Genomic DNA, 16,667 nt, shown 5'->3' with positions numbered 1-16,667 from the left:
AAAGAATCCACCCGCAATGCAGAAGACCCCGGTTGATTCCTGGGTCTGTAAGATCTGCTGGTGAAGGGATAGGCTGCCCACTCCAGTATTCTTGGGCTTCCCTGGTGTTTCAGCTAGTAAAGAATCCACCTGCAGTGTGGGAGAACTGGGTTCAATCCCTGGGTTGGGAAGATCTCCTGGAGAAGGGAAAGGCCACCCACTCCAGCATTCTGGCCTGGAGAATTCCATGGACCATATAATCCATGGGTTTGCAAAGAGTCAGACATGACTGAGTGACTTTCACTTTCAAAAAATTTAGGTGTAAGGATACTCATCCCAGTATTGTTAAAAGGAGAGCATAAATTTTAGTAGCAACCTAGGTATATGACTTTAATATAATTGTTGTTGTTGCCCAGGTTGCAGTTGTTATTGTTTAACATAAATGTCATCTACTTAATATGGTAATGTAAATCTGTATTTATTGGGAAAGAAGTCTGATAAAATTTAGAGAAGAACAGAGGGGAAAAGGCTATAATATAGTAGATGTATTATCTGATTTTTTTAACAGTATATGCATAGCTATATATGTATATAAATGCTGAGGTTACCCTGATAAATATATTTGACAGCAGGTATCTGAAGTTGAAAGTTCAAGTAATTCTAACTTTCTTCTTTAGATTGTCTGTAATGTGTCTGTTTTTATAGAACCATATATATTTAGCTTATAAATCAGAAAAAAGATTATTTTGTTACTAATTTTTAAATTGGAACTTTGTTAGAATTAAGCAGCATGAGGACAGAGGACTGACTTTGTCTGTGATACAGTGAACAACTTAGCAGCTCAGAAATAGACACTGCTCACTGGAGCCTTGGGGTCATTTGACAAATTAGCGGTTGAAAAGAAGCGCTTGACTTTGTCTTTGGAAATAGGCCCTGCCTAAAGAAAGTACACGTTTGTATGAGCAAACTGAAAGAATGACGTCATTCATTTGAATATCACATTACTTCTGTGGTTTAGGCTGTTTAAAAGTGATACTTTAATGATAGTGTTCAATCTTTTATAGAGGTAGGATTTGGAAAATGTCAGGAATTTTTAGAAGTCATTAGGCTGGGCTCCCTCAGTTTATAGAGAAAGAAACGGGAGAAAGAAAAGGTGATTTGCTTAACCGTCACGAAGCTGGTCATGGTCGGGTCAAAGACTTATTTTTTCTTGATTCCTGATGGCTTAGCCACTTTACCTTTTTTCCAGATGGTCATCAGGAGCCATGATGCCTTAGGAGATAGAGAATCTAACAAATGTGGTATCAGATACTTTGCATCAAACAATCAACAGTATATCATGTACCTAAGTAAGTAGGTGTTAGTTGTTTAGTCCTGTCTTTGTGACCCCATGAACTGTAGCCCGCCAGGCTCCTCTGTCCATGGGATTTTCCAGACAATAATACTGGGGTGAGTTGCTGTCCCCTTCTCCAGGGAATCTTGCTGATCCAGGGATCAAACCCAGGGTCCCTGCAGTAAGAATGCTGAGTCCTAACCCCTAGACTGCCAGGGAATGCCTCGAAAGTGATTGGTTTTGTAGAACTCAAAAGTGTTTATATCCTTAGGTTGGTTATTTTAAGTTTACAGTGTTCATCTTTTATCTCACTTGGGGGTGAAGTCATTACCTTTATATAGTGACATTACCATGTGATTTTATTGAATTCACAGAGACAGGATTCCAAATTAGAGATACAGAAATTAACAATATCTTAAAGATGTCAGCAGATGAAATATATGAAAATGAACCTGACAATGAATAAGGTATTTACTGCTGTTCTATATAACTAGATACATATAACTATAAAATATATTAAAAGGAAAATAAAATTGGATTGTTATATATAGGTTGCCATTTTCCTAATTAAAATAAATTGCTGTGGTAACAGTGAAACTGTGTTTACCTGGAAGTCTTAAGAGAATGAATCATTTTGAACAGAATTCCATGATAGGTAATTTCCAAACACATGGTCAGTTTTTCCCTGCAGTTTAAATTTTGCCCTAGGCCGGCGGTCGATGCCGAGATGAGTGGGTCCCTGGGCCGGGAGGCGGCGGTGGCGGCAGCGGCTCATCGGAGCACCTGGACGCGTTGGTGAAGGAGGACGAGGTGCTGGTCTTCTTCAAGGGGACGCCGGAGCAGCCCCAGTGCGGCTTCAGCAACGCCGTGGTGCAGATCCTGCGGCTGCGGGCGTCCGCGACTACGCGGCCTACAACGTGCTGGACGACCCCCAGCTCCGGCAAGCCATAACCCTCGTGGCCCAGCTCTGAACAGAATCGTCAGATGGCTGCCCTGGCCCAGGAGGCATTAAAGACTGCTCCAACTGGCCGACCATCCCGCAAGTGTACCTTAATGGCGAGTTCACGGGGGCTCTGACATTCTTCAGATGCACCAGAACAGGGACCTTGAAAAAGCTGGGGATCCGCTCTGCCCTCTTAGATGAAACGAAAGACCAGGACTTGAAGTGAGGGAAGGTGGCCCCGGGCCAGGAGCCGCTGGTGTCGGAGTCCTACCGCCAGAGAAGCCTTACCCATTCGGGTTCCCGCTGTTCAGACGACCGCTTGCGCTGGTTCCTCCAGTTTGTAAACAGCCAAGTGATTTTAGCGTGTCTGCTGTTTGGGCAAGGAAGATCCTGTCGTCAACATAATCGCAACCACTGTACCATCATAATCAGTGTTGCATTACTAGATTGTTGTAAACAAAGTTCCTTCTTGTGTTGTCCTTTGCCCTTTGCCTGATTCAGGAGTAAACCTGGGAGCTTTTGAATCATTGTTATTCTTCACGGGTCCTCCACAAATATGTCAGTCAGTCTGCAAAGATAACATAACCTTCTCCCCCCACCCCCACCCCCCGCCAGTTTTTCGTAACTTGTTCTGTTAAGAAAAATGGACAAGGGAAGAAAATAAGATAACCAGGTTTGGGGGGTTTTTTAAAAAAATAAACGGCCAACCCAAGGATAAAAAAAATAAATAAATAAATTTTGCCTTAAAATGTATTTCATACTTTCTCACCTTCTTATTTATAACAAATTGAAAATAATTTCCGTTTTTCTTTTTAATTCAGGTCATTATAAGCATCATTTATTATGCTGTGGAAATTGTAGGATTGTTTGTCCTTTTGTGAAAAAAACCATAAAGTGCTCTGAAGTCTAGTGGATGCATTATGTCATGTTTAATCTATTAATACCTCTCTGTAATTTGTCACTTTTTTGCTCTTGGGCTTATAGCAGCCACTTCTAAATGCTAACGGTTTTGAAGGGATATTACCACTCCTTCTTAAATTGTATATAAAATAGGAGTGTACAGGCTCCACATGTTGACTCATATTGGGCCTGGTTGATAGAGGCTTAATATAACTTTTTTTAGTTGAATGGATGTTGTAGCATTTACAAAGTTGTAATCTTTCTTAATCTTCTAAGGAGGAGAGATATTCAAAAGGAGAGAAATTCAAGCTGATTGGCATTTGCCAAAGATAGTTAGCATAATGTCTTAAAATGCAAGAACTTGAAGGTACCTCAGTAAGAATATGTGTCAGGCTATAAATCTTCTGTAATCAACCCTAATCTGGCAGAGATCCACGCCATTTGCTGCCACGTCAAAAAGAGAAGCACAGCTGCCAAGCTGTCAGTGAATTCCCTTCTGCTAATAATTTTATCTTTGTACCTTCTCTAGCTACCGTATCTTTGTTGCACTCAGTGCTTCATGGAAATGAAATGTTCACAGTTGAATGTTGGTCAAACCCATTCTATTCAAATACGATAAAGCCCTGGTTCTCTTGTGTCTTTTTAATCTAAAGCTAAAATTATACTCTATTCATCTGTCTTCTTCTTTCATTCTGCTTGTAGTTCTCCAAATTATCAGATAAATAGACTGTTCGGTGTCTTGGAATGGGATTGCCACACTCCCACATTCGTTCTCCCACCCCCGATTTTTTTTTTTTCCTAAAAACCTCATTTAGATATACTTGTAGAGAGGTATGTTAAATCAGTACCTGTCGAGGTCTGGATAGTTCCAAAGTAAAGACTTCCTTTGACCTCCTATTAAAGCTCTGTTGATTCTGACCACTGCCTATCGCTTTTACATTTTCTCCTGTAAAAATTTTGGTGTGCTGTAATATATTACAAATAATATATTACATTGTTGTATAAGAGATTGATGAACTTTGGAGTTAGATCAGGTCGTATTCAATATAGTCGCTTTCCCTGCCCTTCTGGCATTTGACTGTTGAATATGTAAGAGAAGCAAAAACTTCCACCCCTCATTGAGAAACACCTAGCGTTTTGCTTGTAGGCCTTTGCTAGGTTTCATTGTTTGATAGAGATTAACAGCTCAAGTGGTCAGGTATAGGCCTTGCTATTATATTTTTAGTGCCTTTTAAATTCAGAGTACAGTTTTAATGTAAATTCCAATATAGTAGGAAAGCCAAGGGAAGCAGTGAAGGGATTTAGTTATAAAAGAGAGACCCTGGGAGATGATAATTATCCATAACTACATAATGGTGATTATATAGTTAAGATAATTGCTATGAAAATATGAGTGGAAGTTACTCCAGACTAGCATCTCTTTTTCTTCTGACATCTCTGAGACGGTAGAATGAAGAAAGGTGGATGAATTTTATATGCAGTCACCTAGCATCACCCAGTACTATTGTGCATGTTATTAAAGCCACCATTGGACTTATTCCATGTTATTTTTGTTCCTTATTATTATTTATTTGTTGGCCATACTTCGCGGTTTGTAGGATCTTAATTCCCCAATCAGGGATTGCACCTGTGCCGCCGGCAGTGAAAGCACTGATTCCTAACCACTGGACCACCAGAAAATTCTCATGCCCTCTCTTTGATTTTTTTTTAATAGGCTTGCATTTGCCAAAGGCTAAGCAAGCCTATCTTTTGCTCTTAAAAAACTAGTTCTGAAATTAATTAATGAGCTGCTGTCAAGTGCTTAGAGATTGCACGAATGTAGTTGCTTCTCAAAGTAGAACTTCTGAAAAGCTAGTACATAATTTGACAATCTAACCCTAAGGGATACCAGGAACTTCATTTATCTCTTAGGTTCCAAGGCCACTGTCTTAGATTTTCCTGAAATTCAGCAAGCCCCATGTGTATATATGTTGTTTTTTCCTTGTTATAAACATATATAGACAATTGAAAAATATACAAGTGTAAAAAGTAAAAGATATAAATGTACCTTTCTTTTTAATCCTACTTCCCAAAAGTAAACCAGCTTAGTTTTTGGCATATCAGACATGTATACATCTAAATCTATAAAAATGTAATTTCTTAAAAAAAAATTACTTATTCTCTATCACTGTTTTAGTCAATTATACATTGTAAATGTCTTTCCATGATAGTAGATCTAATTTTTCTGTATCCCATTCCATTGGACAATTGATTTCCCTGTTCCCTCACTGACGGACTTAGGTTTGTTTTTGTTGTCTGGTTAGTTTTTTTGTTTGTTTGTTTTCAGTTAAAGGTAATATAGTGAACATCTTTGTATGTATCTTTGCCCACTTGATGGACAGGGAGGCCTGGCGTGCTGCATTTCATGGGGTCGCAAAGAGTCGGACACGACTGAGCGACTGAACTGAACTGATAGTTTCCTAGTTTATATTCCTAAATCAAGGGTATGTAATTTTAAAGTTTTGATACATGTTGTCAAATGAGCCTCCAAATAATGAGTTTATAAGCCTTCTGCCAGCATATAAGGATTCATTCTTCCTACATCTTCAACAACATAGTTGCTTGTTTATGATTCAGAAACTTGAATTGTAAACTCTTAAGTCCTAAGTTTATTTTACATAATCTCTGATTTATGGCTTTCACAAATAGCCTGTAAGAATAGATGCTTTTCGTATTTTTCCTTTTATTCCTGCCATACTTGTTTAGATATAGAATGTGTTATCAAGACAAGGCAATCTCTTTTTTGTTATTATAGGTATAACATATATTTTAAGGAATTTTATCAGTCATTTCCAAATACTTCTCTTCTTGAATATTTCTTATATTATTAGTCAAGTCAGGATATTAATTTCAAAACCTTGCTCTTTTGAGTTGGAGTTCAAGGGACAGCTACTGAACCTCTCATTCTCTTTGCTGAAATTTACACATGATCACTTTTGAAATACCCCTTAAATTTACTGAGCACCTCACACTGACTGTAATGGTGATTGAACAATAATTTAAGGCATATTAGAGAAAACTTTATTAATCCAAACAAATTTTAATGAAATCTGAGTTTTATCTGTTTGCTTGCTTGCAGGTGGATTCACCTATGAACTTGAAGCATCCCCATGACTTAGTCATATTAATGAGACAAGAAACAACAGTTAACTACCTCAAAGAACTGGAGGTGAGACAATTGGGCAAGCGATATGCAGCTGATACTTGGTGCATTTCACAGGCGCTACTGTGGTCAGAGAAGAATTAAAATGTATTATTTCTTAATTCTTCTGACTTTTACAGGAATATTCTATTTTTAGATCATGCTTTTTTTTTTTTTTAAATCAGAATGCCATTTGAGCACTAGTAAGAGAAATAGACTACTGGAACCTTGGTTTTATGCCTCATTCTTGACTCATATATCCTTGAACAATATTTCCATGTGTAAATATTTCCATCAAATATGAAGAGGAATTATCTCAAGATAATCTTGGAAGGAGAGTTTGGGTAAAATATCAAAAGAAGAGTGGTTTGAATACCTCATAAAAATATAATTTTGTTAGTTTTCAGATAGTAAAAACTAGGACCTCAGTGGTTTGTGTTCTTATGATTGAGGTGAAAAGCATTCGTCACTTTGCATCTTGAAAACTCTTCCTTCATTTTTATTTTATATTGAAGTATAGTTGATTAACAATATTGGGTTAGTTTCAAGTGTACAGCAAAGTGATCCAGTTATACATATACATGTATTTATTCTTTTTCAGATTCTTTTCCACACTTTGAAAATCTGATATTTATTAGCACTAATAATACCTGACCTTTTGGTTTCTATCACTGATTTTCATAAACTGATTTTCTTAGTAGCAGATAGTGTTAACTATTTGAAAAATAGTTTCTTTTTCTTTCATAAAACTTCCTCTTAAAAGTTACAGTGTAAATGGAATTCAAATTTTAATTCAACTTTTTTAAGTTGTAGAAAAAGTAACCCATTTTGCAAAATGAGATTTAGAAAATTATTGGGAATAGTAAGAGTAGAATCAGAGTCTTAGAAAGCTAGAAGGAATCATAAAGGTCATCTTCATTTCAGAGGTAAGGAAATAATTAGACCTAAAGACTGTGAGTTACCTGATTTTATGAAACAAGTTACGGCAGAACCAGAGGCAGACGGTATATCTCCTAGCTGTTTCCGGAGATGAAACCAGGTAGCCATTCATCTTCTAGATATATAAAAGTTCCAAACTTCACTTATATAAATTTAAACTAGTACATCTATTAACAGTAATAGTTATATGTTTTTTAAACTTCTGTCAATTAAGAAGGAAGAACTTTTAGCACATATTAATCAATTAGTGTAGGTAGTAAACTTTTAGGAATACTTATAAAACTTGAGCACTTCACCATTTTAAAACTAGTGTCTCACCTTGTTCTTACCAGTTTTGTCACTTATAAATTTGGAAATGTTGATTTTTATGAATACTAAGAAAGACAGTAGACGTAATTTATAGGGCTCCATGCTTGCAAGCTTAAAACACATGGTTCAGAAAGATGCAGTGGTGCAGAAAATAGTTTTTAAGAATCATAGACAACATTATATATGTTTATGATTATCCATCTTTTAAGTGGCAGTATTATTTAATATAAAGAGAAAGAGACTTCGAGTATGTGTAATGGGAAAATGCCATTTACCAAGTCATTGTAAATGCAAATGAAAAATAATGACTCCACCAATATTTGGTTAAGGTAATGTAATGAGGTTATACATAGTACTTAGTTTCTGCTGCACAATGACAGTTAAAAGACAAAATAGAAATAAAAGTAAAATGTAGTCAGGTCTGAACACAACATAAACAATCTCCGTAAACTTGAAATGGAATAGAAAACACCAAGTTGAGAATGTAGCTAAAACTATAAAACCTGCTGGTCTCCAAAACCAGGAATAGGTTCTGCTGTCTGATGTTCATTTCATCTCTGTGGAGTAAAGGGAACAATAGTGTTCTGTGCAAGATAAAGGAAGATAACCAGATTTACTACTGCTGGAAGACTGAGATGGAGCATGAAAAGAGTCTGGTGGGAAGAATTTTAAAAAGGCAGGAAGACAAAACAAAACCTAATGACCAAAAAATGAACCAAACCATCTAGTGGTTCAGTAATTGCATCGTCAGTTTCCTGAACACCATTTCAGGGCTAAGTATCACTTTGGGTTAGAAACTCTAAAATTATATGATCTGGTTTTGGACATTGGATCTAGATAGAACCTGGAAGCAGCTACAAAACTGTTAGACCCAGGAGGTGGTCATGGAGTGGCTGGGAAGAGACAGAGATGGAGATGGGGTGAAGGAGGATTCCAGGATTTTTGACCCAAGCAGTTGATGTTGGATAGTTGGCTTTAGCTGAGATGAGAAGACTGAAGGAGGGACAGACTGGGGAGGAGGTTGGTATATTAAGAAGATACCTATTAGGAATCTGAGTGGAGACATTGAGTGAAGAGTTGGTTCTTCTGGTGTGGACTCCTGGGTAAAGGCTTGAGCTAGAGATTTGAGTTTATTTGTCCTTCTTAATCACTGACATAGGATTAAGTCCATGAGACTAGATAATACAGTTTACCTATAAAGTAGTGACAACTAGGTGTACTTAGATGCCAGAATCAATACCAGAAGACAATAGCATCAAAGTGTTAAGTACAGAATTTATATTCTTTTTTTTTATTCTTTTAAATATAATATTTTATATTCTCTTAAACCATCATTCAGAAGTGAGGACAAAGCAATTTTCTGACATACACAGTTTACTAACCACAGACCTTCACTGTACTGACCAATGTAGATAAATCTCAAAAGCATTAAGTTTCAAAAAAGAAAGTTGTAAAATAATCTCACAATTTGTATAGAAATACAAAAAACCTCGAATAGCCAAAGCAATCTTGAGAAAGAAGAATGGAACTGGAGGAATCAACCTGCCTGACTTCAGGCTCTACTACAAAGCCACAGTCATCAAGACAGTATGGTACTGGCACAAAGACAGAAATATAGACCAATGCAACAAAATAGAAAGCCCAGAGATAAATCCATGTACCTTCGGACACCTTATCTTCGACAAAGGAGGCAAGAATACACAATGGAAAAAAGACAACCTCTTTAACAGCTGGTGCTGGGAAAACTGGTCAACCACTTGTAAAAGAATGAAACTAGAACACTTTCTAACACCATACACAAAAATAAACCCAAAATGGATTCAAGATCTAAATGTAAGACCAGAAACTATAAAACTCCTAGAGGAGAACATAGGCAAAACACTCTCTGACACAAATCACAGCAAGATCCTCTATGACCCACCTCCCAGGATATTGGAAATAAAAGCAAAAATAAACAAATGGGACCTAATGAAACTTAAAAGCTTTTGCACAACAAAGGAAACTATAAGCAAGGTGAAAAGACAGCCTTCAGAATGGGAGAAAATAATAGCAAATGAAGAAACAGACAAAGGATTAATCTCAAAAATATACAAGCAACTCCTCCAGCTCAATTCCAGAAAAATAAATGACCCAATCAAAAAATGGGCCAAAGATCTAAACAGACATTTCTCCAAAAAAGACATACAGATGGCTAACAAACACATGGAAAGGTGCTCAACATCACTCATTATCAGAGAAATGCAAATCAAAACCTCAATGAGGTACCATTACACGCCGTCTACAAGCAATAAATGCTGGAGAGGGTGTGGAGAAAAGGGAACCCTCTTACACTGTTGGTGGAAATGCAAACTAGTACAGCCGCTATGGAGAACAGTGTGGAGATTCCTTAAAAAACTGGAAAAAGAACTGCCATATGACCCAGCAGTCCCACTTCTGGGCATACACACTGAGGAGACCATATCTGAAAGAGACACGTGCACCCCAATGTTCATCGCAGCACTGTTTATAATAGCCAGGACATGGAAGCAACCTAGATGCCCATCAGCAGACGAATGGATGAGGAAGCTGTGGTACACATACACTATGGAATATTACTCAGCCATTAAAAAAAATTCGTGTGAATCAGTTCTAATGAGGTGTATGAAACTGGAGCCCATTATACAGAGTGAAGCCAGAAAGATAAAAACCAATACAGTATACTAACACATATATATGGAGTTTAAAAAGATGGTAATGATAACCCTATATGCAAAACAGAAAAAGAGACACAGATGTACAGAACAGACTTTTAGATTCTGTGGGAGAAGGTGAGGGTGGGATGTTCTGAGAGAATAGCATTGAAACAAGTATACTGTCAGGGGTGAAACAGATCACCAGCCCAGGTTGGATGCGTGAGACAAGTGCTCAGGGCTGGTGCACTGGGAAGACCCAGAGGGATGGGATGGGAGGGAGATGGGAGGGGGGATCGGGATGGGGAACACATGTAAATCCATGGCTGATTCATGTCAGTGTATGGCAGAAACCACTACAATATTGTAAAGTAATTAGCCTCCAACTAATAAAAATAAATGGGGGGGGAAAAAAAAGAAACAAATAAATAAAAATAAAAAATAGAAAAGAAAGTTGTAGAATATACTGTATGATACTATTTATATAAAATTTTAAAACTTGCAAAACAGTGCTATGTGTTGATTTTAGATATAGTAATATTTAAGAGAATATGGGCAGTATAGTAATATTTTATAAAAATATACATGAAAATGATGTATAAAACATTCAGGATAGTGGTAACTTCTGTTTGCTTGCTTATTTATTTATAATATTTATTTTTTTCTCTTGGTCATGCCATGTGGCTTGTAGGATCTTAGTTCTCCAACCAGAGATTGAACTTGGGCTCTTGACAGTGAGAGTGCCAAGTCCTAACCACCGGATTCCCAGGGTAGTGGTAACTTTTGAAAGGGAGAGAGGGGTTTCAAAGACAGGTAAGAGGGGCTTCAACTATTTTTTTTCCTTCTAGAAAAATCTAGAGTATGGAAAAATGTTAAGATTGAGTAGTGGAAATATAGCTGTTATGTGATTCCTCTGTACATTTGGGAAAAAAATATGAGTGGCAGAAATTTCTCTCGAATCTAGTGATTCCAGCTAACACTATCAATGTGCTGGTTGTGTTGAAGGACTGAAATATGACATGTTTGGACAATTCAAGGTAGTTTTAATTGCTGAGCCATCCTGTGCCAAGGAAGTTGTTAAATATAGCTTTATAGATAGTTAGAGATCATTTTATAAGGCACTCATGTGCCAGTATTATACATGTCATGTTCTGCTACTTTCTGTATATGGACACTTGTTTTGAGAAGCTTATTCATGTCAACTAAGGTAACCGAGGGCATATTTAGAATTCTCTGACTTGGTCAACACATTAAATTCTCCTTTCTCTTACATGGTATGTAGATTGAAATATTAGAAAAATCCAACAAGTTCTTATTTTCTTCTCAACAGAAGCAATTAGTTGCTCAAAAAATTCACATAGAAGAGAATGAGGACAGAGATACAGGACTGGAACAGAGACATAATAAAGAGGATCCAGACTGCATCAAAGCCAAGGTGCCCTTAGGGGACCTAGACCTATATGATGGCACATACATAACTTTGGAGAGCAAAGATATCAGGTAAAAAAAATTCTCTTTCCAAAAATAAAAGTACTTCTTCCTGAACAGACATGTCTCAATTCGAAATTATTTTTCTAATTAGAAAAACTTCAATAACTGATGACTTCATTGAAATCTGAAAGTTCAAAATATATACTATGTATAGAATTCTTACAAATCAATTATTTACCATCACAGTAGAAAATTGAACAGTTTATGGTAAAAAGTACAAATGGCCCATAAATACATGGAAAAAATTATTTCTCGGTAACGATCAAGTAAGTGCATCCTAAAACATATTTTTCATCAAATTGGAAAAAAATATTTAAAAATCAGTAACGTAAAATGTGGGAAGACTGTATACAAAAGTGTAAATTGGTTTAACATTTCTAGAAAGAGTTTTGCAGTGTCTTATTAGCTGAAAAGTCTGCAGTCTTTAACAGTCTGTGACTTACCTGTTATTTTCTCTTTAACTCTTGATTTATCTCCTTAAAGTTGAACTCTCAAACTAATTTATTCCAACAGCAACTATATGAAAAAGGTATGCATGTTGACTAATATTGATTGTAAAGTGAGATGCTTTGAGAATATGATTTAATTAGAGATAAATTTGGCATTTCTTCACTTTTCATTCATTCGTTACTCCTTGCCTCTTGATTGTAGCCCTGAAGATTATATAGACACAGAATCTCCTGTCCCTCCAGATCCTGAGCAACCTGATTGTACTAAAATTTTAGAACTTCCATATAGTATACATGCTTTTCAGCACTTGCGAGTAAGTAAAGAAATTTGGGGGGGAGCCTCGTTTTCATTTTTTTCTTTTATCTCTTGCTTAGGCATGCTCTTTTTTTCTTTCTTCTCTCCTTCCAAATAGCTTTTTGTTTTAACAGACATCTCCTACTTTTAAAGTTCCTTCAGAATAAATACTCTTAAGATACCGAATTGTAATCTTTTATGTCTTCTAATCTCCTTTTTCTTTTTTTCAATCTTTTCTTCTTCTCTTCAGGGTGTACAAGAGAGAGTTAATCTTTCTGCACCTCTACTACCTAAAGAAGATCCAATCTTCACGTATTTATCTAAACGATTAGGAAGGAGTATAGATGACATAGGTCACCTCATTCATGAAGGCCTGCAGAAGGTAAGTCATCAGTGACTAAAGAGCCCAGAGACTGTGAACAGAAGATACTTTTCTCTCAGAAAATACCTCCCTAGCTTGTTTTTGTCTAGAGAGTGATTTTAAATCCTGATTACAGTAGTATAAACCATATAGTTTAAAGTTAGGCAGAAGCATCAACAATCTAGTCCCCTTTACCAGGGTGAGATGCTGAAAAGTTTTGTTTGGACTAATTCTTGAAAAAACAAATTATAAACTAATATAAGCAACTGGGCTTATAGGCTAGATTGAGTGTGAAGGAAAATTTAACATTAGCATTTTTGATGTATAACTATACACAGTAAATACATAGATTATCACTGTTCTCTGAACAGGAAAAAAATCACCACAAATAAAATCTTCTTGTAATTTTCTTTTAAAGAAACACCTACTTTAAAAGAAAATGGAATGCAGGATTATGTAACAGGACCCAAAAATTTTAATGTATCATTGAGGATAACATGTGGGAATTTAGAAATAGTTTTTGCTCTTCTCTGTGCCTAAGGAGAGTCATAAAATCCAGGCTATTTTCTATGCAGTGGTATTAAGTGTGTAGTTGTAATATTTATATACAGTTTACTCAAATATATATATTTTTATACTGTTACCCAAATATATGTTTATTCAAATACTTTATATAAGATTATTTTTGTAGCTAAGTTACCTTCTTCATCTTGTTTTTCTGAAGGTAATGTAAAATACCGCACCCCCAGAATTGATGAATAATAAGGGAAAACTGGCCTAGGATTTAAAATATCCTTCAGAGAATTGTTAGTTGAAAGTAGATCATAGTGGTAAGTGCTCTATAAAACATTAAAATAGAGGGTTTATTGGGTGGCTACGTTAGATTAAGCAGGTGGGGTTATCCTCTCTGGAAATATGAAATTTAAGCTGATACTTGAATGACAAGAAGAAACCAAAAGTCATAAATCAAGGAAGAAGCATTCTAGGCTGAGGCAAGACCCCTGAAGCCTCACTTAGCTTGACAGTGCATCCGTCAGCTCAGGCCGCCACCACAGAATACTGCAGACTGGGTGGCTTCAGCAGCTGAACTCTCACAGTTCTGGAGGCTGGAAAGCCCAGGATCATGCTGCTGGCTGACTCAGTCCCCGCTGAGGACTCTTCCCGGCCTGTAGGTGGCTGCTTTCTGGCTGTGTCGTCACGTGGCTTCGCTGTGTGTACATGGGGAGGAGTGGGTGGGAGGGGGAGAGAGAGAAATCCTCCTCTTAGAAGGGGACTGGCCCTGTCGGATTTTTAACCTTTATTCTTCAAAGGCCTTATCTTCAGTATAGTCACATTGGGGGTTAGAGTGTCCATATATGAATGGTGAGAGACACATTCAGTCTGTAACAGGTGTTATATGATTAAATTCAGGTCAGTATGGCTGGAGCCTGGTGAGCGAAGGGGAGGGTGATAGGGAAGGAAGCCAGAGAAGGTGGCCAGGGCCAGATTATCTCGAGCTCTGAAAGCCAAGGTTAGGACTTTGAATTTTATTCCAGGTGTGCTGAGAAGCTGAAGCAGAGAAGGGACATAATTTAATTAGTATTTTTAAAAGTACACTCAAACTTGTATAGAGAAATGACTCAAGGAGGCCAGAACTGGAAATAGACCAGTTAGAGAGTTAGTGCCGTAATTCAAGAGAGATATGAAGATGGTTTGGACTGGAATGGTTAGTAGTGGAAATGAAAGGACTTAAACTATTTCAGAAGATGTTTAGAAGCTGCTTAGTTAGACGTGGGGAATGAGAGGAAAAGGAATCAAGGATAATTCCTTAATTTTTGACTTGAGCAGCCTGAAGGAGGAGCTTATTTGGGGTGGAGGAAGATTAAGATAGAGTTCTATATGTGTCAGGTTAAACTGAAATACCTTTATGAGTCTGGAACTCCAGTTGAGGTCATAGCTGGGTTTATAGATAGAGAATAATTGTTAAACAGGGAGAATTTGTAGCCGTGGGATTGGATAAGGTCGTTTGGAGAAGAGGTCCCCCGGGTCCTCCTATGTTGCCTGTCAAGCTGGGGTGGGGGGGAGGGGAGGGGCCAGTAGAAGAGGCCCAATGTGGTATCTAAGAGCCAGGCAGAGAAAAGTGTTCAAAAGAGAAAGAATAATTAATCGTGACATTCCAGCATTTATAGCTTTGGCAGGAGATTTTATAAGAAATCTTATTGAAAGATTTTTTCTTCAAAGATTTCTTTTTCTCTTCCAATATGATGTGTTATAGTACTGTGTTTATTATGATATTTTTAGTAGTTCATGTTGGATTTTTAATTTATCATTTTGTCCCGATTCACAATGCAAGTTTTAAAAACAGATTAAAAACTACTTGTTGATTTTAAAAGAAACTTTCTCAAAAGGCTACTAAAAGAGAGACTGAAGCCTAAGTCATAAATCAGTTGTGAAAGAATATAGCACCTGCTCTTTCTGGAACCTATCAGTTCAGTTCAGTTCAGTTGCTCAGTCATGTCCGACTCTTTGCAACCCTGTGGACTGCAGCACGCCAGGCCTCCCTGTCCATCACCGACTCCTGGAGTTTACCCAAACTCATGTCCATTGAGTCGGTGATGCCATCCAACCGTCTCATCCTCTGGTGTCCCCTTCTCCCACCTTCAATCTTTCCCAGCATCAAGGTCTTTTCAAATGAGTCAGCTCTTTGTATTAGGTTGCCAAAGTATTGGAGTTTCAGCTTTAGCATCAGTCCTTCCAGTGAATATTCAGGACTGATTTCCTTTAGGATGGACTAGTTGGATTTCCTTGCAGTCCAAGGGACTCTCAAGAGTCTTCTCCAACACCACAGTTCAAAAGCATCAATTCTTCAGCGCTCAGCCTTCACCTTTCAGGCTGACTTGGGTAAGAGGGGAGGAAGCAGTCTGGGGTGGCCCCAAAAGGCAAAAGTGGGACCAGCCAGGTATAGACCTCAGTTCATCACAACAGGAGACTTTGTTCTAACAGTTAGAGCTGTCTTAGGATGGAGTAGAGACAGCACCAAGCACTCTTAAGTACAGTGAGACCGCAGAAGGCCAGCAGGAGCACAGAGTTCGGGATTACAAGAGCCAGGTTCATGTCCTAATGTTGCCCTTTATGGGCTGTGGGATCTCGGGAGCCTCAGTTTCCTCACCTGCAAAATGGGAGGAGTACTAATGGAACAAGGGTTCCATTAAATGAATTCAGCCCTTAGCACAACCTTTGCTATTTTGTTTATTTGCTTGTTTATTGTCCACGGGGCTTCCCAGATGGCGCAGCAGTAAAGAATCTGCCTGCAGTGCAGGAAATGCAAGAGATGTGAGTTCAAACCCTGGGTTCGGAAGATATCCTGGAGGAGGAAATGGCAACCCACTCCAGTATTCTTGACTGAAAAATCCCAGAGACAGAGCCTGGTGGGCTACAGTCCAAAGGGTCACAAAAAGTGGGATGCAGCTGAGCACTGAGCGTAGTGTTCCTTAACCAACTATACTTGGTGCTAAAATCTTTCATTGCATTACTCAAAAATCATGGTTTTTCCTTGAAGCTGGAATACTTAATGGATGATTAATGCAGAATTATACTGGTTTTAATCTTAAAAATAGCTTTTAAAAATAAAATAACTGGTCCTTTTTAAAAAACAGACTATATAAAACTCTAAAAGAGAAAGTAAAACTTGTAATTTAAAGTCAGAGATAATTACTGTTTTATAATATTTTGGAGGGTTTTTTTTGTTTGTTTGTTTTTTTAGTTTAACATATTTTTATAGTTAAACCTTTTTCTTTTTTATGGTTGTCTCTTTGTGGTGGGCAGGGACTGCTCTCTGG

At 37.5% G+C, this 16,667-nt stretch overlaps 1 protein-coding gene across 4 annotated transcripts in view; it reads left to right on the top strand.

Annotated features, from left to right (window-relative positions):
• Window positions 1-16,667, top strand: part of TTC17 (tetratricopeptide repeat domain 17) — a 114,471-nt gene that overhangs the window by 15,250 nt on the left and 82,554 nt on the right. For 3 of the 4 annotated variants that reach the window (XM_020882971.2, XM_020882941.2, XM_020882961.2), the window contains exons 2-5: window positions 6,274-6,363; window positions 11,584-11,753; window positions 12,396-12,507; window positions 12,739-12,870. In XM_020882971.2, coding sequence (XP_020738630.2) covers window positions 6,274-6,363; window positions 11,584-11,753; window positions 12,396-12,507; window positions 12,739-12,870 — 504 coding nt within the window. Of the gene's footprint in view, window positions 1-6,273; window positions 6,364-11,583; window positions 11,754-12,395; window positions 12,508-12,738; window positions 12,871-13,581; window positions 13,680-16,667 lie in introns of those variants that run through there. The other variant, XM_070473146.1, reaches the window with a different exon arrangement.

Source organism: Odocoileus virginianus, chromosome 10 (genome assembly GCF_023699985.2).
Source record: "Odocoileus virginianus isolate 20LAN1187 ecotype Illinois chromosome 10, Ovbor_1.2, whole genome shotgun sequence".
Classification (NCBI taxonomy): Eukaryota; Metazoa; Chordata; class Mammalia; order Artiodactyla; family Cervidae; genus Odocoileus; species Odocoileus virginianus.
The sequence above is the reverse complement of the archived record's forward strand: the minus strand, read 5'-3'. Positions and strand labels throughout refer to the sequence as shown.